This window comes from Diadema antillarum, unplaced genomic scaffold, assembly GCF_040938485.1.
Source record: "Diadema antillarum isolate AM-2024a unplaced genomic scaffold, OU_Dant_1.0 scf00000075, whole genome shotgun sequence".
NCBI classification, from domain to species: domain Eukaryota; kingdom Metazoa; phylum Echinodermata; class Echinoidea; order Diadematoida; family Diadematidae; genus Diadema; species Diadema antillarum.
The window spans coordinates 178,770-198,495 of record NW_027270964.1 but is presented as its reverse complement, the minus strand read 5'-3'; the positions used below and the strand labels follow the sequence as shown (position 1 = coordinate 198,495).

The following is a 19,726-nucleotide window of genomic DNA, read 5'->3' as shown; positions in this document are numbered from 1 at the left end:
GGGTTTATTTGTTAATGAGCAAAAATTCATTGGTGTGTTGTTGTCTTTCCTGCTATCAAATGTTCACCCAATTTGCTGTCTCTGACCTCTCCCATTGCCATGGTTACCACCCAGACTCCACCCAGCCAGAGTAAGACGAGCCTGTCAGAGGAGTCAACTAGGGACCTTCTCATGTGCTTCATCTGGGTGGTGAAGAATGTGGAGCCGCGCACCCTGCAGGAGATCTGGGCCTCGCAGCGCCCCCAGCGGGTCACCAAGATGCTGGACATCCTCTTCTTCTGCATCTACAGCTTTGAGTACAAGGTGGGTGTGGTCAGGGGGAAGATCTCCGTCTCTGGCCTGTTTATACAGGCATCACACTGCCATGAAATTGGGCAAGGATGGACACACGATAGAGGGAATATTCAAATTTGGCTGTGATCGCTTAAACATTTGGTCATTTGTGAGGGCATCTTAAGCCATCGTATGACTACCGGTGGAGTTTTTCAGGCTCCAGCAACAAATTTCATGAGTGGTGGTATAATCTTTGTGTGTCCTTTGGGTAAACTTCTTAATGAAGCTTCACATCTTCATGTAGCCTTCGCGTGTAGTTTAAATGTTCTGCAGGTATTGTATTTGCTGCAGCTGTTGATTGGCTTTTGACCGCAATCTGGGCCAACTTTACATGATGTTGATTTTTTTTTTTAAGTCAAAAGTTTGGAACAAAATACAAACACCTGACATTTTGGTCAAGTTTTTAGGGAAGTACACTGACCACCTTACTTAAAGGTCAGGTTTTGAGGGGAATGCACAGACCACTTCACATTACAGTCAAGTCTAAAGGGGAATATACCGAACATCTCACATTGAATGTCTTTCTCTTTTTTTAACAAATATATTGTGCCATACAAATGCTGTGAATCATCACTATCAACAACATCTTACATTACAGTCATGTTTTGAGGGGAATATACTGACTATCTCACATTATGGTCAAGTTTTGAGGGGAGTACACTGAGTAACGGACATTATGGATAAGATTTTAGGGGAATAACGGACCACCCATAAACCAGCTTTGCTGCAAAGCTCAAAAGAGTGCTGACACACATAAAAGGCGACTTTACTTCTTGCATTGGTGTGTATTTACATTTATCTGTGTAGGGCAAGCATGCGGTCATCCAACGGCTCAACAGGATGTCCTTCAAGAAGAACGACTTGATCAAGCAGCGGCTGGAGGAGGCCATCTTGGGCACGACCAGCGCTAGGAGCGACATGATCCAGAGGCACAGTAGGCAGGGCTCGTCAGGTGAGGGCGCCGCCTTGCGTCGGCGATGCTCTCTTATCGCATACACCAGCCAGCCATAATACATTTGCTACAATCTCGGTACACGTCAAAACACAATGACAGGCTCTTCCATGCGCACAGAGGAAATGAAAGAATCCAATCACGACTAAAATACTAAAATTGAATTCTCATTATACGTGAGGGAAATCCTGTAGTAATTAGGGATAAAGGTAGTTTCCAGTAAGGTTCTCGTAGAGTGCTGAGAGTTTAGAAAAAAAAATTTGATCATTTTGTAATCCAGTAGAGGCTGAAATCCGATCACAGTGTACTTTCATAATTTTGTTACTCTTTGGCTGTTCTAATTTTCCATTGAACATGTATTGCTTAGAAACACCCATTGAAAGTGCTATGTAAATTTTATTTATAGTCATTATGGCTTTCTCTGTTCTGCCAACTCAATTTCATTTTGTACACCTGTCATTGTTATACACAACAACTTTCTGAACAATTGTCCACCTCTGTCTTGCACAGGACTTAGTTTGCATACTACTGAAAGCTAAATGTTTCTTATCATGTGTAGTCTTTGTTTCAGGCGATTCTTTTGTAGTAATTGCAAGAGGAGCAAAGAGAGTCATGTGATTTGAGACTAGTCACACCACCATTGTGAGCCAAGACACAGCAAAAGGGCCTTTGCAGATCTTTCTGAGTTATGACTTTGAATAATCAAATTTCGCTACCAAACAGTGATAGGAAAAATCTTGACCACATGGTAATTCTTAAGAGCACAGTCAGAAGAAGCCCATGCATACATGTTTCGTACTGATGGCCGGTTGATAAATCGAGCAGTTCATTGGTCAAAAAGACCAGCTGAGTCATCTTGTGACAAAGCTCTTCAGTCGGAGTGATACACAGATTTGGCTTTCTCCTTGCTACAAATAATAATCACAATTGGCGATCCCAAAAGGTTTTCATGCTGACATGCTCAGCTTTGACTCTCTAGCCCTTTGCTCACAGCTGTCTGTGCTACAGCATGAGGGCCAGTGCAATTGTAGATAAAGGTGAAAGTAAGAGTGATGAGTGAGTCTGTATGAAGGATGATAAGCGAGTGTGTCATTCAGAGACATGGATTTGTTTTTGGTTCCTGGTCCTAGACCGAGGATTAAGCCCAGCCCTGGGGCAGACAGAGAGACTGAGATGGCGGAAGGACCTCACCCACTGGAGACAGAACACAGAGGTTCCAGACAGGTGAGGCTCCTTAACCCATTGAGGACTAGCCAATTTTGCTATAACATGCATTTCCCATAGCCACTTGCCCTAGTATATACTTGTGACTAGTCTTCAATGGGTTAACCCTAACTTACCTGGGGGGTCATAATGGCCCCCCCCCCTCGACGAATTTCGCGACCATTCCGGCGCGCAAAATTTTGTGACCGCGCCGCTCGCTGACTTTTTACTTTCAAGTCTCGCGCAACTCTTGAGACCAAATTTGTCCCGCCTGGGCATACCGTTCCGAAGCCACGCCCCTTCAAAAAATTTTCGTCAACCCCAAAATTGCTCAAAAACGTGATTTTATGTACAAAGTCAATACAAATTGTGTTTTTTCAATTAATTCATATAAAGATTCGTATTTTTTATTTTAATGGCTGAAATCAATTTATTTTAGTATAATTATACTTCAAAAAATGTGTAGTATGGCAAATTCTGCTGAAAAACACAACAAAAACAAAAGTTCGAAAAAACAATGGAATACATAAAAATTGATAAAACAATAAAAAACGTAAGAAATTGATTTTGATACTGAATTTTTTTTTAATGCACAAATGTTCGGAATGTCACTAGGAATATTTACTCCCAAAATCAGCATTCCATAAGCTTTAATAAGCCAATTACAGACAAAAATTAGGTTTTTTGCATATATTTACATAATTAATTAATTAAAAATAGAAAATGCAAATTTTTTTAAAATTTAACTGAACAGTCTTGTAGATTACATCCGGCCTTATGTTCATGCAAAATTTTGCGCGATCGCGGATCAACGGCCGAGATCTGAAGGGGGGCCATAATGCCCCCCTAGGAATTCAAGCTCGCTAAATAGCCCAGGTAAGTTAGGGTTAAAGGGGATGGCTAGTAACTGATCAGTGGGTATCAGTGGGAATGCTTGAGGATGATTGTTCCAATCCTTGTGGGATTCATTTAAGAGTACATTATATATCTATTGTTGTGTGAAAATTATTTGCTTCAGAATGGTCTCATATTCAAGTAATGTGCAGTTTAATGTTTCCAGGTTAGCGTGCCTGGTCAGTGACGGGGCATTAATCTGCACATTACTTGAAGATGAGACCGTTCTGAAGCAAATAATTTTCACACAACAGTAGATATATAATGTACTCTTAAATGAATCCCACAAGGATTGGAACAATCATCCCTCAGCATTCCCACTGATTGGTTACTAGCCATCCCCTTTAAAGGGATGTGAGACTCCTTAACCCATTGAGGACTAGCCAATTTTGCTATAACATGCATTTCCCATAGCCACTTGCCCTAGTATACTTTGGACTAGTCTTCAGTGGTTTAAGTCATCATGAATGAGGAGGGATTTTGTTTTCTTTGCCTGCATGAATGATTTATCGTGTCATCATCAAATTGGGGACTCAAGTTTACTGCATATCTCAGATTGGAGAAAGATTTGAAAGAAATTTATTAAATCTCCACTAAGTCAGGTTGAAAAAGAAATGTTGACAAAGAAAACAAAATTGCCAGTTTTAGAGAGAAACCTGCCTTCTATCAATCAAAAACAAGATTTTTGTATCATGTGTGTGTACAAGTATACAGGAGTGTTGTGAAGTTTTGACATCGTTGCTTCATCAAGAGAGACAGAAGAGAGAGAGTAAAAAAAAGAGAAATAGATAAATGAAAATAAAGATAAAATGTGGACTGAGGTTCATAAATTGAAATCATTTACTTTTAGCTTGGGGCATGTGAGTCCACAAGTGATTCCCACATTACATTTTTGTAGATCTGCCCTGTCTTCATAATTGTTTTAATCTGTATAACATGAAAGATATGACTGTTAACCCGACAATAACTTTTCGATACCATGTCATGGCATTGTCTCCCCCAAGACCCAAGGGAGAGCTGGAACAGGAGGCGGCCCTAGAGGCCCTGCTAGCCAACGAGGTCTCTTTCACCGTACTAGACACCGTGGAGCTGATGGTGCAGGTAATCACAGAACCATTAAGACTCTCTGATATGCGTAAGGCTCCCTGAAAATTAAGAGCTTATTTCTTGTGTTCTGACAAAAGAATATGTAGCAACCTTCCCCATGTCGAAATTATCTTTGGCAACCAAGATGTACGTAATACGCATGTAAATATCTCCCCAATTGTTCTTTGGAATTTCCTGATTTTGATGAGCAAATGTTGGCAGCCCTGTAACCATCAAGCTACTGTGGACTGTTGTTGATTGACAGAGACTCGCAAACTGTTCCTCGTTCTAAATCAATACTTCTAAGAGTTTTGGTATAGTAGAGCTTATCTCTCCTGTCTGTAAAAGAATTCATTGTAGTTTGCATGTGATTACAACCTGAAGATTGAAACTACATTTCTCAACATTTCCTTTTCTCAAAGTAATGCCTTACTGTGTCAGAATTTGTGTATGATCTAACATTTGCAAAGACAACCCAACTTTCAGTGAGTGTATCTTAGGAGCTTATAACATGCGTGCTTCTTTTCTTTCCTCATCGATGTCATGCACTGATTGAATTTGACCCATTGAGGACGGTTTGATTTTGCTACAACGCGCACTTCCCATAGGCACCTGCCCAAGTATACTCGGGACTCGTCCTCAATGGGTCAAAGTTTTGTGTGTGTACATGCATACATGTTTTTTAGTAAGGCAGTGTAGATGTTACATCACTGCCCTGCTAGTCAAAGCTCTTAGGCTTTCAGCAGCACACAAGCAGGGAAAATACTGTCTGATTGTTTGTTGACAAGCAATAAGTATCCTGCTTTGTAGTTGTGACTCGATCTTGCCATCTCTTAGTACCATTTGTTGCAAAGCAACCATTTCACAATCTTCACTCCTCACTCTCTGGAATCTTCTAGACGGTGTCCCAGACTGACCACCTGCAGGGTTGCTTGACCGGCATCATGACCGTCCTTCTCCATGCCCTGGCCCGCAACCAGAGCACAACCGTAATGGAGAGCATTCTGGCCACCCAGCGGTCACTCGTCTTCAAGGTCAGTGCCTTCCGGTGTTTCCACATTAACCTTTTTTTTTTTTTTTTTGTAGCATCTTACACTAGTGAAGGGGAGGCTAAATAAATGAATGACAAGAATGCAAACTTCACACTACGAAGATCCTCCGTTTTGAAGAACCGGCCAATTTCAGTGATGAGTGGTGACTTGCTGTTCCACGTTTGCGCAATTTCATGTCCATCTAGAGAAGACTATATTTCAAAACAGGAAGTTTCTTGCACCTTTCTCCTCCCCCTTTTTCTTTTGTTTCAATTCAATTCAATTTCTTTCAGACAGTCATCCCTTTTCCCCAATCCCCTCTGTCTTTTCCTTGATGGATGTAAGAATGTTAGTTAACCAATAATCAGTTAGTATTGGTTTTGGATTCATATAGAGTATTTTGAGCAATCTAATAGAAACACAAGATGCTTTCAAGGCTGCCCGGCCGTCATTGTCAATGCCAGTGTGATTTACTTTTGTGTTTTATTTCACTGAATAAATTACCTCAATGGGCCGTAATCAATCTCAATGTAACACAATTTTTTCTAGGATTTACTTAAATTTTCCTGTTTTCCATGTCATTGTGTTAGCAGCCCTAATACAATGTACTGTATGTTGACTCATGCAGTTTGTTGCTTCGTTGGTCTGTCTGTTTGTCTATTTTCCTATCTGCCTATCTATCTGTCTGTTCTGTTGTCTATATGTCTGTCTGTCTGTCAATTAGACAGTCACAGGTGTTTAGTTCTTCATTTATCTATCTATACATGGTGTTCTCTTGTTTCTACCAGTACCCTGAGCTGTTGTTTGAGGAAGAGACAGAGCAGTGTGCAGACCTGTGCTTCCGTCTCCTCCACCACTGCAGCTCCTGTATCAGCAGTGTGCGCTCCCACGCCAGTGCCTCCCTCTACCTGCTCATGAGGCAGAATTTTGAGATCGGCAATGTGAGTTTTGACAGTGACACACACACTTAGGACCGTATGGAAGTTTTGAATGGGAAGTTATGAATATGGAGTTATGAGTAGGAAATTAGGAAGTTACGAATTTTATAAGTCATATGTGTGTGTGGTTGGTTTTGTTTTTTTTTAATGCTTGTATGATAAAGGTTAACATAAAGAGTATCGTGATAATGCAAGTTTTGTGGTGACTGACACTGTTCAAAAGTTTTGAATATCAGAAGATATCAATATAGTATACTTCTTTGTATTAAAGTCAGCATATAGAGCATGATGATAATATGATTATGTTTATATTTTTAGTTAGGAATACATTTATCTGGATATGTTTATTTTATTGGACTGAAGATGCTCAATACCTCTCTTCTATTTTGCTACAAATACCTATTGAAGTTACTGTGTTCTTGAAAGTTCTCTGAAGGTTTTGTTGATACATTTGGACATTTTGGGTCCATTTACATACATTTGGAGGGATTTGTGGCAAGCAGCCTCAAGGTAGTGTAGATCAAATCACATGTATCATTTATCAAAGTTTCATGCGGATATGAATTTAAATATTTGTTTAGTATGCATGACTGCAAAACAAAGCATGTGTTTGCCATTGTTAAATCACTCCTTTTTTGGTACCAACCATCTCTGCTAGATTGTGCGATTTGGAAAAGGAGTAGGGGCAGGTCCGCTGTATGGATTCCTTCCACTCTATGCATTCCTGACAAGTACATGAAATATATGGTAGACATGTGTAAAGTATAACCGAAAATCCCCCCTCCCCCCCCCCCCCCCCCCCAAAAAAAAAGAGAGAAAAAAAATGTCTAATCTGTCCCAATGCTGATGCCGCCCTCATCTCGTCTGCAGAACTTTGCCAGGGTCAAGATGCAGGTCACCATGTCCCTCTCCTCGCTGGTCGGCACGGAAACCAACTTCAACGAGGAGTACCTCCGGCGCTCCCTCAAGACCATCCTCACGTACGCTGAGGAGGATGCGGAGCTGCAACAGACCACATTCCCAGAACAAGTGAGGCCTTGTTTCGTAATATCATTTGCAGCTAAAGGAACGAACCTATCACTCACATAGCATTTAAGAAACTTTGAATTTTAGGCTTTAGGTATCATCTCATTGGCATATCATTTTTTGAGTAGAAATAAATTATGATAATCTCAGATATTACCAAAATGCTTCAAACTTTCTAATTTGTCTTGTGCCTTCAGGCTTGCTGGAAATTTTGAGAAAGTTATGATTATCCACACTTTCATTGTGATTATTTAACGTGTCACCAATGCATCTGTCATAATCAAACACTGATGGATAACTTTGGTTCACTGACATAAAGAAGATAGATGTTCTGGAAACATAACACATGAAGCTGGGTAATCATTTTGACATCATACACCATGGAATCATTGGTAGCAGCACACAATGTGTACATGTCCGTACATAACCCCCTTGTAATGGGTGAACCTCGCAGTTTGCACTTCATGTGAAAATTATCAGCGAGACAAAATACAGTGTCCATGAATGGGTCATCGCTGGTGATGCGACAGTTTGAACATTGTTAGCAAAGCACGGTATGGTCAAACCAGCCTTCACAGAAAACAAGTGTTTAAAAGCAGTGCCAAACTGCATGCATGCTGTTTTTAAAAGGAATTAGAAATGCTAGTCTTTACGGACAGATGGTCTCTATGCCTTAGTAGTCAGTACAGCAGGTTTGAATCTTTGGGTATCATGATGACTGTAACCCCATTCTCTGTCCTACTGCATTGTAGGTTCGAGATCAAGTGTTTAACCTCCACATGATCCTATCGGACACGGTGAAGATGAAGGAGTTCAAGGAGGACACGGAGATGTTGGTGGACCTGATGTACCGCATTGCCAAAGGGTAAGGTGACCCCCTCCCCTGCCAAGGCCAAATATTGCGATTTATGCCACATCTCAATATTTAACCCTCTTGTTACCATGTTATCAAGTTTGCGCACTGTAGTCAATGGTTTTATGGGGTGTAGGCCTTAAAAGGTTGACCCTTTCCGAGACCAGGGTTTGTAGACAGTGTGTGTAACGCTCTTGGGTTTTCTGTGTCAATCAGCACTCAAAGCACACACAGAGTTAAGCAGGTATTCTATTTTGACATCATTACTATATCAGTGTAATTAGAGTGATATACTGCCATGTGTGATATGCCTGTTTGCATCAAAGTGTTTGACCATTATACAACTAGTGATGATGCCCGTGCAGTATTCTAAGGGAATATTCTAACTTGTTCAAGGCATGTATAGAATGTAAACAGCCATCATAGTGCTGCTGTAGCTGTCATTTGATTATTCTATTAAAATGATAACTAATTTGTCTGGGACCAGAATAGCTTCTCCTAAGATAGTAAAACCATACCTCAACTAATTCTGGACCAGTTAAAGCAACTTCTCTTTCCTCAAATGGCAGAACAAATGCTATGCAATGTGTGACACACAACACAAATTGCAACACGTTCTTGTGTACAAATCAAATTAATGAGAAGACCTCATGACTGTTTGACCTTTGACCATTTGACCCCTTGCACTCTGTAGGTACCAGAACTCCCCCGACCTCCGCCTGACCTGGCTGCAGAACATGGCGGGCAAGCACTCGGAGCATGGCAAACACACGGAGGCAGCTGAGTGCCTGGTCCACTCTGCTGCCCTCGTTGCTGAGTACCTGCACATGTTGGAGGACAAACCATACCTCCCTGTGGGCTGTGTCAAGTTTGAGGTAAGAATTTGCTGGAAATGCTTACAGCGCACACTCATGAACAAAAACAGTGTTAACAAATTTTTCTAAAAGATCATACTTTACCAGTTGAAATAAGTAGTTGCTTTACTAGTAAAAATAACTACTAAAAGTACGTAAAAGTAAAATACTTTATTAGTTAAGAATCAGTACTGTTGATGGACTTTTGCTCTATATGAAAAACAAAGATACAGTGTCTTCCATTCAGTTAATACAAGGTATAGCAGCTTTAACAGTTAATTGCTTGATACTTTCCATATTTGGATCATAGATATCATAGCCATTTTCCTTGTGCATTTTTATGAGATTCAACACAACTGTTTTACACTGTGTTTGACATTGCAACATTTGTGGGAGTAGTTGAAGAATTACTTCAAAAGCATGTACGTTGTAGGTCTGATTCGACTGAAACATTTAATGAAAGCCATCTGAGTTCCAGTCATTGAGTGATCTTGTGTTTCATAAGGAAAGAATTGCCAAGTCCATATGACTGCTTATGCAATAACAAGGTTAGATTTATACTTATCATTTTCAGGTTTTTTCTACCATTTTTAACATCTTTTTGTGGATGATTACAGAAAATTTCACCCAACGTGCTGGAGGAGAGTGCTGTGTCAGACGACGTGGTGTCTCCAGATGAGGAGGGCATCTGCACTGGGAAGTACTTCACTGAAAGTGGGTTGGTGGGACTATTGGAGCATGCGGCTGCATCCTTCAACCAGGTAAGGTTGTGGTCCTGCTTCACATCTCTTCTCGCCCTGACACAAACCTCTGAAAAATACGATTCCGCTTTTAATAGATTGATAATCCTCGTTGAATTGTAAAATGACACTTCCTATGATTATGTTTATAACATGGTGTTACCACAAACCTCTCTTCCTCGTTCACATCGCCATGCAAACCTTCAAACCACACATGATTATGTTTGTCGATGTATGCTTAGCAGTTTAGTGACTGAGGATCTTTTCTGTGTAATGAGATACAAGGTATTGTAAAACCAGAAATGTTTGCATGCATGAAACTTTCGCGAATTTCACGAGCGACCAAGATTCGCAAAAGTGAAATGCATGTGAAAGTTATTTGTCTCCTCAATACAATGAATGCAAGTGGCAATTTCCAAAAGTTAATGGCTTCGAAAAAAGCCGTCAGCTCCAATTCTTGACAGTTTCATGCCGTGAATGTTTCTGTTTTTACAATATAAAACAGAGAATCAGACCCTGTGACAATATTTCTACTCTTCATGTGTTAATCCGAAATGAACTTTGACCCTATGTCTGACCTGCCCTCTAATTAAAGGCCGGCCTGTTTGAGGCGGTGAATGAGGTCTACAAGATTCTCATCCCCATCCACGAGGCTAACCGGGAATTCAAGCGCCTGTCCATCGTCCATGGCAAGCTGCAGGATGCCTTCAACAAGATCTCACTCCTGGTGGGTTTGACATTTGACCTTTGACCTAATGAGATAATCATGTCCTTTTCATGTTTGTCTCATTTAATTTCAGATAAAGTTAGATTCAGTTCATTGACATAGATTTAGAAGCTTTGCAGGACCAACTATTCCAGTGTATCAGTAGGGCAAGCTACTTGGTAAATAGAGTCGGAGGCATAACTGTTAACCCAACAATAACATACAATTGTATTTTATGTTAATCAGTGTGTTAGTGATTATACAATACTAAGTTCAGAGAACTTTGTGAGTAGGTGTAGTGTAATGCTGCACACTTTTGACAGAATTTTATTCATTTGTACTTCATTCTGTACTATGTACCTTCTATCGGAAGGTTTTAGGGGTCAGATCAAGTTTTCAGCTTTCATGATGTGAGCGTCGTCATTTACTATACAAACATATACTGTATAAGTGTTTCTGTTGTATCCCTCGTGTAGTCAGTACAGGAACCATTGTAGGCATTGTGGGTGGCACTGAGCTGTTGTGGCTTAGTGGATGAGACAACAAGCGATCAATCAGTAGGTTCCTGGTTCAAGTCCCCTGGCAACAACTGTTGCCCCTCTCAGCAAGGCACTTTATCCTCATTGCCTACAACTTCAGAAGGGACTTTAAAGGGATGGTACAGTTTCGGTTGTGGTGGGGATTCAGGTTTCCAGAGTTTTTCCCGTGATAATTTTTTTTAGGTGATAAGAAACCTCTCATGACAGATGAAAGAGCATCTAATTCTAAGAGAAATTCAGAGTTTCTTTCATGAAAATTAGTTTTGAAATGGCTGAGATATCCAAAATAAAGCGATCTTAATAAAAGATGAGACCCAACTTTTGTTAGGATTGATTTGTTTTACTTTGATTGTGGATAACTCACCCATTTCAAAAACCGATTTTCATCAAATACACTTTGAATTCCTTTTAGTATTGCATGCTCTTCAACATTTTTTGAAATGGTTTATAAGTATCTCACGAAAAATAATAGCTCTCACTAAAAGCTCTCAATAAAATCCTCACCTCAACCAATACTATACCATCCCTTTAAAGCCATTATCCCTTAGGTTAGTAGCTTGCTTGCAAGCATCTATTGCCTCCTCAATGGCATCGCAAAATTGATTCATAATTCAAAGTATACATCCCCCTTGTCGTGTTCCTCTCAGGGCCCAAAGCGACTCTTTGGGACGTACTTCCGAGTGGGCTTCTACGGGCCAAAGTTCGGTGACCTGAACGGAGAGGAGTTCTTGTACAAGGAGCCTGCCATCACCAAGCTGCCAGAGATAGCTCAGAGACTAGAGGTCAGTGAACTTTGGTGGAAGAAACCTAGGATGTAAACTTATGCCTTGAAAGTGATATTCCTTCTCCCATTTAGACTCAACCCCCCCCCCCAAAAAAAAAAAAAAAAGCAAAAAAAAAAAACAAAATAGAACAAAACAAAACAAAATGAAATCATCATAATCATTGAGAAGGACAAAATCCATTAATGAAGTGACATTTTCAGGAGACTTGGTACATGTGCACAGTTCTTAGAGACATTTGCAATTGATTAAAAAGTTTCTTTCATTCTACATTATTATGAAAGAGTCAATAATTCTATGCTTTTCTTCTGTTGTGCTTACTGTAAAACCAGAAACATTTCTGACAAGAAACTTTTGCGAATTGCCACTAACATTCAGTGCATTGTGTTCACAAACACTTTTGCGTACATTTCGCTTTCATGAATCTTTGCTTATCGCAAAATTCGCGGAAGTTTCATGCGTGCAAATTATTTCTTATTTACAGCATCAAATCACATTGCACTTATGTAATCCTAATGTTCAGGCACTGTAGGTGGTTTCCAGGATGAAAAGGACTTAAAGTTTATTTCTGAATTTGTGCAGTTTCAAGAATCAATTATTACTGCATTGATTGCATAAAGGCTACTCATACATGCATGTTGCATAACGTGATATGTCTCATGCATGATAATCTCTCTCTGTCTCCCTTTCTGCTTTGTTTCCCTAGAAATTCTACCTTGACCGTTTTGGCGAAGGGACAGTGGAGGTCATCAAGGACTCTAACACCGTTGATAAGTCCAAGCTTGATCCACTGAAGGCCTACATCCAGGTCACCTATGTGGAGCCGTACTTTGATTACTACGAGATCCTCCAGAGGCCAACTCTCTTCAGCAGGAACTACAACCTTAGTGAGATTTTGATTTGATTTGATTTGATTTACATATGATATCATATCATATACAATATCGTATCATATCATATACAATATCATATCATATCATATCATATCATATATCATATCATATCATATCATATATCATATCTATCATATATCATATCATATCATATCATATCATATATCATATATCATATCATATATCATATCATATATCATATATCATATATCATATCATATCATATATCATATATCATATATCATATCATATCATATCATATTAAAAAAAAACCAAAATGAACTGCAAAAAAAAAACAAAAAGCAAAATGAACTGTATGTTTCAGGATGACGATTCACTGAATTTTTATGACAACCATAACACGTAAAATAAAGACTTCAAATTATTTTTGTACCATTTATACCAAATAATTTTTTCATGGTTTGTGACTAGCGGTGTAAATTCTTATCCTCCCGTACTTTCTACTTGCTCCAGAGCGGTTCATGTTTGCCACCCCGTTCACCAAGGACGGCCGAGCCCACGGTGAGCTGAAGGACCAGTGCAAGAGGAAAACCATCCTGACGACGTCGCACTCTTTCCCTTACATCAAGACCAGGGTGTCCATCGTGCACAAGGAGGAGGTAAATTTGGCTCGAGCAGCATCCGAAGGGGGAGGGGTGGGGGAAGGAAACCAAGGAGGATGGGGTTGGGGGAGGGGGAGGTGTGGTGGAAGAGATGGGAAGGGTTTTTTTTTTCTAGGGGGGCTAAGAGGAGGGAGACAATAGGGAGTTGTTGGAGAGAAAAGTGGGAGAAAAAACTGCAATTTCATCTGGACTTCACATAGATATCAGTGATACTCTCATTTTTACATGACCTCACCTCTGTCGAGTCTGTAGGAAAGGGAAATGAGTCGAAAGAAATGGATGAATATAAGAGCAGAAAGAGATGGAGGGAGGGGGAGGCAGAGGACAGGGAAGAAGATGGGAAGTAGCATCAATCAAGTATCCGATAGTCCTATGTATAGAAAAAAGTGTTGATTTTTTTTTTCTCCTGTCTAAAATGATGCCCATACCAGTCTTACTGTTGTATTTTGATCTGTATAAGGGCAATTTCCCCACGAGGACAAGTACCCCCCGGCTAAATACTGATTAGTGATAAGGTTAGAGTAAAGATTAGGGTTAGGGTTAGGTTTAGGGTTTGAGTTTGGGTAAGGGTTAGGATTAGGTTCAGGATTAGGATTAGGGTTATGGTCAGGGCGAGGGTCCAGGGTAATTGCCTAGGGGGTAAATGCTGCAGACCCATTTTGACCACATGGTATTCAACCTTGAAGATGATAATTTTATGTTGTTCCAGTCCTAATCAGCTGTCATTTAAGGCTGTCACAGTGATGGTTGTCCCTTGTATGAAAGTGCACTCACAAGCTGTCACCTATTTGTTTTTACTTTTCATGTATTTTTCTTGGGGGGGGGGGGGGGAGGGGGGGGGGGTTGGAGATATAATCATTGTTTACTTATTTAACTATTTTATCTTTATTTAGCTGTTCATACACTGTATGTCTATTTATCTATCCATCCATCCATCTATCTGTACATTTATGTACTTATTCATTCATTCATCCATTTCTGTAATTTGTTGGTTTTCATCTGCCCTCTTCCAGATTGTCCTTTCTCCAGTGGAGGTTGCCATAGAAGACATCCAGAAGAAGACCAAAGAGCTGGAGCTGGCCACCAACCAGGAGCCTGCAGATCCCAAAATGCTCCAGATGGTTCTACAGGGGTGCATCGGCACCACAGTCAATCAGGTGAGGGGTGAGGGGGGTCAAACTGCACCCCTTCTGTCTGTGTCTTCACATCCCTTGGGCGTGGTCCATAGTGGCAAGGATGTTAAATGGGTGCCAGGTCTGCTAAATAGCATGCACGAAGACAAGAAATGGACACCAAGTAATGGTAGAGCTATCCCGTGTAGATTTCTGTTGTCACAAACTTCCACAGAATTTAGATAAGGAGTTTTGAATGGGATTTGGGAAGAATAGAATCAAGGAAATTTGATAAAAAGAATACTATTTCTCTTTTGCCAGCAGGTCACATCAGCAAAGAAATATTTGTTGAAGGGCATTAGAAATGAATTGCTTTTCATTTCATAATCTAACTTGCTAGCAAAACTTTACTGAATTGAAGCTTTTTTCACACTAAAGGTAGAAATTGAGCTTCTTTTTTTTTTTGGGGGGGGGGGGGCGATGGAGGTGATTAGTTGAATGATATCATAAATTGAAGAGGCATAGTTACTAGAGACATTTGTATGTAGTTGTACATCTTTTAGTTACATATTCTGTCTTGTTTCCCCCCCCCCCCCCCCCCTCCCCAAACCATTCATGCTCTCCCTAGGGTCCTATGGAAGTGGCCCAAGTGTTCTTGGATGCTGAGAAGACTCTGGACAAACACCACAACACTCTCCGGCTCTGCCTAAAGGATCTCCAGAAAAAGTGAGTCACTCTTTGAAAAATAATACATGGTATCAAGACTTCTGTGAGTAGGCTTTTTCAGTCATATAACAAACTTTCACTTTCAGATTCATATTTGTTTCCCCTTTTGAGTACAATTTGTGTGATATTATGTGGCCAGGACTGGATTTTAAACAGGAGTCAGTGTTGTAAGTCTTTCCTTCTAGAGTATCAGTAGGATTAGTGATAAGTGTGCTGAAGGTAAGATGGATATTGCTCAAGCATCATGATTTTTGGTGTCTGTTTGCAACTTTATCAGAGGCATATTCAGCTGTTCCCAGTTCACTATTCTGCATAGTATTGCATGATTGAACTGTATGTAGAATATTTACTAATAAGAAGTTTTTTAGCTGGCAGCAAACAAGTAATATGTCAACAACATTAAAAAATCGATCACATTCTCTTGTGTATGTTTTTTTATGATTGTTGTACGTTAAAAGCTGCTATTTTCACAAATTTCGCGAATACCTGTTCAGCTGTGAATTTACCAACACGCAAAAATATCAGTACACACTAAAGAATGTACTACAGTGAACTCCCATTATAACGAAATACTCGGGACCGGCAGTTTTCTTTTGCTGTATCAAAATTTCGTTATAACCAAACAAATAACCAAATAAAAAACATAAAGTGGAAAAGGTTGTAGCCTGAATTTTTACTTTGTTGTAACCGGAATTTCGTTATAACTGTGTTCGTTATAACGGGAGTGCACTGTGATATCATTGTGCACTTGCGATAGCCTTGGAGTCAAATCCGAAAGACAACATCCTCAGAATTTTCTGTGATATCCTCGATCGCAGAAATATCTGTATGCAAATATGACAGGTTTTACAGCAGTATTAGGAGGTTATGACATTTTCCCTTTTGTCCTTTTTGTGTGTGTGTGTGTGTGTGGTGCCTGTCCCTGCCTGGTACAGATGTGGAGATGCCCTGAGGAGGAACAGGGGCTTGATAGGCCAGGACCAGCGGGAGTACCAGAGGGAGCTGGAGCGTAACTACCACCGCTTCACCGACCGCCTCATGCCCCTCATCTCCAAGCGCAACCACCTGGTGGGCACCATCCGCCGGACGGGGGGCCGGCGGGACATGTCGCGGGTCCCAAAGAGTGCCTCCAACCACAGCATCCGCAACAGCGAGACCCTCTGAGCAGTGGGTGGAGGACAGGGGTGCCAGAGGGGCGATGTTTGTTGGTGCAACGTAAAATCTATAACCTAGGCTCTCTGTTTATACAACGCATCAAGGCAAAAGATGTACTCTTCGTGCATTCGTGTTGCATTGCTAGCCAGCAGAGATTAACTCTGCTTTTATGTTATGGAATCCAGGGCCCTGTTTCTTTAATATGGGAACTATGTTGAGCCAAACAATGACTCGGGACAGACTCTGAACAAGATCTAGTTGGGAAGGATACTTAGACATTCAAGATATATTCCAGAACGTGGCAAGGTGGGTACAAGATATTGTTCCCAAATGACTTAATGGAACAGATCATAACTTTTGAGGACTGATAGATCCCCAAATTGCTCCTAAGATCAATTGAATTGAACTTAGGGTTGATTTTAGAGCTTAGCAAAACAGCCCGTGGAGCCCCACCCGTGTCAAGAGCGTGGCAACATTCATTCCAGTCTTAATCTGTGTGTACAAGACACGCATAGGATGCAATGGTCTCCTATGACACCACATGAACTAATATGTCTCAGTATCACATGACGTCATGCAGTGTTATGTCCACTTCAATTGGTGCTGTTAGAACACACTCGCTGAAATAGATGTGAGAATACCGCTCCGTGTTATTTGAAGATCTAGATGAGTTAGCAGGACATTAGAGTAGGGTGGACAGTTTTTGCTGATGAGTAGCAGTCCAATCTGAGCTTAAGCTTGTGAAAGTTTTTCTCAGGTGGCAGCGCTGACTATAAAATGTATCCATAGGAGAAAAGACATCGGTTTGGGTCAACCCAATGGACAAGTGTTGACGAATTACCTTGGAAGCAATAGCTTTGAGGTTATATGTCGAATGTTGAAACCTTCAAATGAAACTGAAGATGCTATTCAGATCTATTGTATAAAACTTAAGTAGAACTTTTACTTCATGTAGAAAATCCATTGGATTTTTGAGAAAAAAAAATCATCACTTCATATTCATCAAAGAATTTGCCTAATATGTCATGTCTGTTTCCGTGCTTTTCCTAGACTCTGTTGTCATGGACACATTTGCGAGCAGGTGTTTGAAATTTGAATCATTGGTATGATAATGTGGATCATTTCCCTGGCCCATGAATGGATATCATGTCACACCATGTATTATTGCGTATGTGCAGTTCTACTGAAGCAGGATGTTTGCCTGTAAGATGCCTTTCACAGAATTTTGCCACATGACCAAGTCCAGCATTCAAAGGAGTATGTTTAAAAGTGGCAGTTTAATGTAACATAATCTTTTTATACTGATGTAGCATAGGAATACTCTCATCTGTCTTAATTCCATTTTATCAGAAAATAGAGATTAAGATAAATCTAGATATTGTGTCTATAGAATTTTAAGCATGTGAATAATATATATATGTTCATATTTTGTGCTGCATTTGAGTGAAACGCCTTCCACAATCAACCCAGCTGATGTTTGTGATTGTGCCAGATACGTAGCTTTTCCATCTCTTCGTTTCTGCACGATATTCCAGTTCAGATCATTCTCGTGCTTGCATTCACACGAAAATTCGCTTCCAGAGTGCGCAGGTCGGAGACCATCTCCAGGTGCCGCATTGCCGCAATCGATCGGTGTGAGAAACTCACGATCATTCGCGTAGTTCACATCAAGGCAGATGGAAAAGGCTCCGTGTGTGGTAATATATTTATTTGTATTGTGGTTTAAACATTGAGGGGCTTAGCACACTTCTATGTTATTGTTGCTTAACCACTCGTTTCCACAAAAGTGGAAGAGCGCAGAATATGGCATTGCACTTGTAAATATCAGTTTGTATTTATTTATGTGAGTCATGCACATCTCACCATGTATTTGCTCCTAAAGAACTTATCTACTAACCACAGATTTTAACAACGCATTGAAAAACATTGCTTAAACATGTAGGAATGCCAAAAGTGAAACAAATTCCCTTAATGCACTGTGAAGAATAACTGTGTGACTGCTATTATTATGCAGTCTTAATGTTAATCATCGTTCTGTTCCTGTGAGCATTTGCTCCCATAATCATTAAAATTTATGACATTTGTACTCTTCTTGATCTCCTCAAGATCTCTGTGGTGGGGCATGCACAATGTGATTAATCTGACACAGATTGACTTGATTTGCCGCAATTTGCATGCATTCCGAAATAGAATGTCTCTTCACAGAACGAAACCTACTTACATGTAACTGCATGAGACAAAGATTAAAAGAGCAGGTAAAGAAGTGACAATCCAGGTCGAGTAAAGCTCAATTTTCTTGGGAAGATTTTCATCTTTCAGGGACTGCTATTTGTAGTAAAAAAAAACAGTCAAGAGGTTTTCTCAAATGATTAGGAAACTGAACATTATCTCAAAATAAAAATCTGACAGTCTTCTTTTTCTGGCACTCTTTATATATATATATATATATATATATATTTTTTTTTTTTTTTTTTCATTAAATGTCTTGTTCACCTTAGAGCATAAATACACACTGTACTTTGACGGCTCTGAAGTTAGCATTGTGCAGCATTGATGCATTTTTCTCTGTTTCTTGTAAGAAGACAATCTGTTATTTTTCAAAGGTGTGTTTTACTGTTTCATTGTGAGGATGACTAGGGGTGTGGGTGTTTGTCACATGACCAAGGCATGATTGTCACATGACCAAGGCTTGGTCATGTAATTTCAGTTCCAGACTGCTATACTAACTCTACTGTAAGTTAGTTTTGCTTTTCTTTTATAGTAAACACTGCACATTGACACTGGTCCGACGGTCCCTGACCAGAACAAATCACTGTCGGACCAGTAACCTTTTCAGGAATGGAGCAGTAAAAAATGGAAAAACTGGGTACATGCTGGTCTGACGAACAGGTCGGACCAGTAGAAAAATGGTTAAGTGTGCAGCCCTACTTTAGTGAAGAACTAGCCATAGACGATCTAGAACCCTGCTCGATGGCAGTGTCATGAATACGATGTCCATGTGATGAAATGTTTCAAAACCTTGCCATAACCACCCAACTTTTGTAATTTTGCTGCTTTTTCTGCTTCTTTTTTTTTTTTTTTGGTCTTTTTTAACAAGTAGGAGTTATCTGAATAATAATGACCTTTTAGATATTGAGGTACATAATACAATGTTCCTTTTTGTATTGGTTGAATCATACTGTCAATAAAGCAGTTACAGAATACTTAAGTGGCTTTAATTATTTTGAAGTTGCATTAGTAATCAAAATTACATAATCATTTATCATGTTATTCCTTTATG

General features: G+C 40.0%; 1 protein-coding gene across 1 annotated transcript in view; it reads left to right on the top strand.

Annotated features, from left to right (window-relative positions):
* LOC139717436 (dedicator of cytokinesis protein 7-like) overlaps positions 1-18,860 on the top strand; it is a 51,553-nt gene extending 32,693 nt beyond the window's left edge. The window contains exons 26-42 of the mRNA XM_071628933.1: positions 115-303; positions 1,141-1,291; positions 2,416-2,509; positions 4,387-4,483; positions 5,368-5,502; positions 6,288-6,440; positions 7,308-7,466; positions 8,216-8,328; positions 9,011-9,191; positions 9,788-9,931; positions 10,506-10,637; positions 11,803-11,937; positions 12,644-12,824; positions 13,305-13,450; positions 14,467-14,610; positions 15,194-15,291; positions 16,227-18,860. Of these exons, the coding sequence (XP_071485034.1) occupies positions 115-303; positions 1,141-1,291; positions 2,416-2,509; positions 4,387-4,483; positions 5,368-5,502; positions 6,288-6,440; positions 7,308-7,466; positions 8,216-8,328; positions 9,011-9,191; positions 9,788-9,931; positions 10,506-10,637; positions 11,803-11,937; positions 12,644-12,824; positions 13,305-13,450; positions 14,467-14,610; positions 15,194-15,291; positions 16,227-16,455 (2,481 nt within the window). The 3' untranslated portion in view covers positions 16,456-18,860. The remainder of the gene's footprint in view (positions 1-114; positions 304-1,140; positions 1,292-2,415; positions 2,510-4,386; positions 4,484-5,367; positions 5,503-6,287; positions 6,441-7,307; positions 7,467-8,215; positions 8,329-9,010; positions 9,192-9,787; positions 9,932-10,505; positions 10,638-11,802; positions 11,938-12,643; positions 12,825-13,304; positions 13,451-14,466; positions 14,611-15,193; positions 15,292-16,226) is intronic.
* Positions 18,861-19,726: the final 866 nt, after the last annotated feature.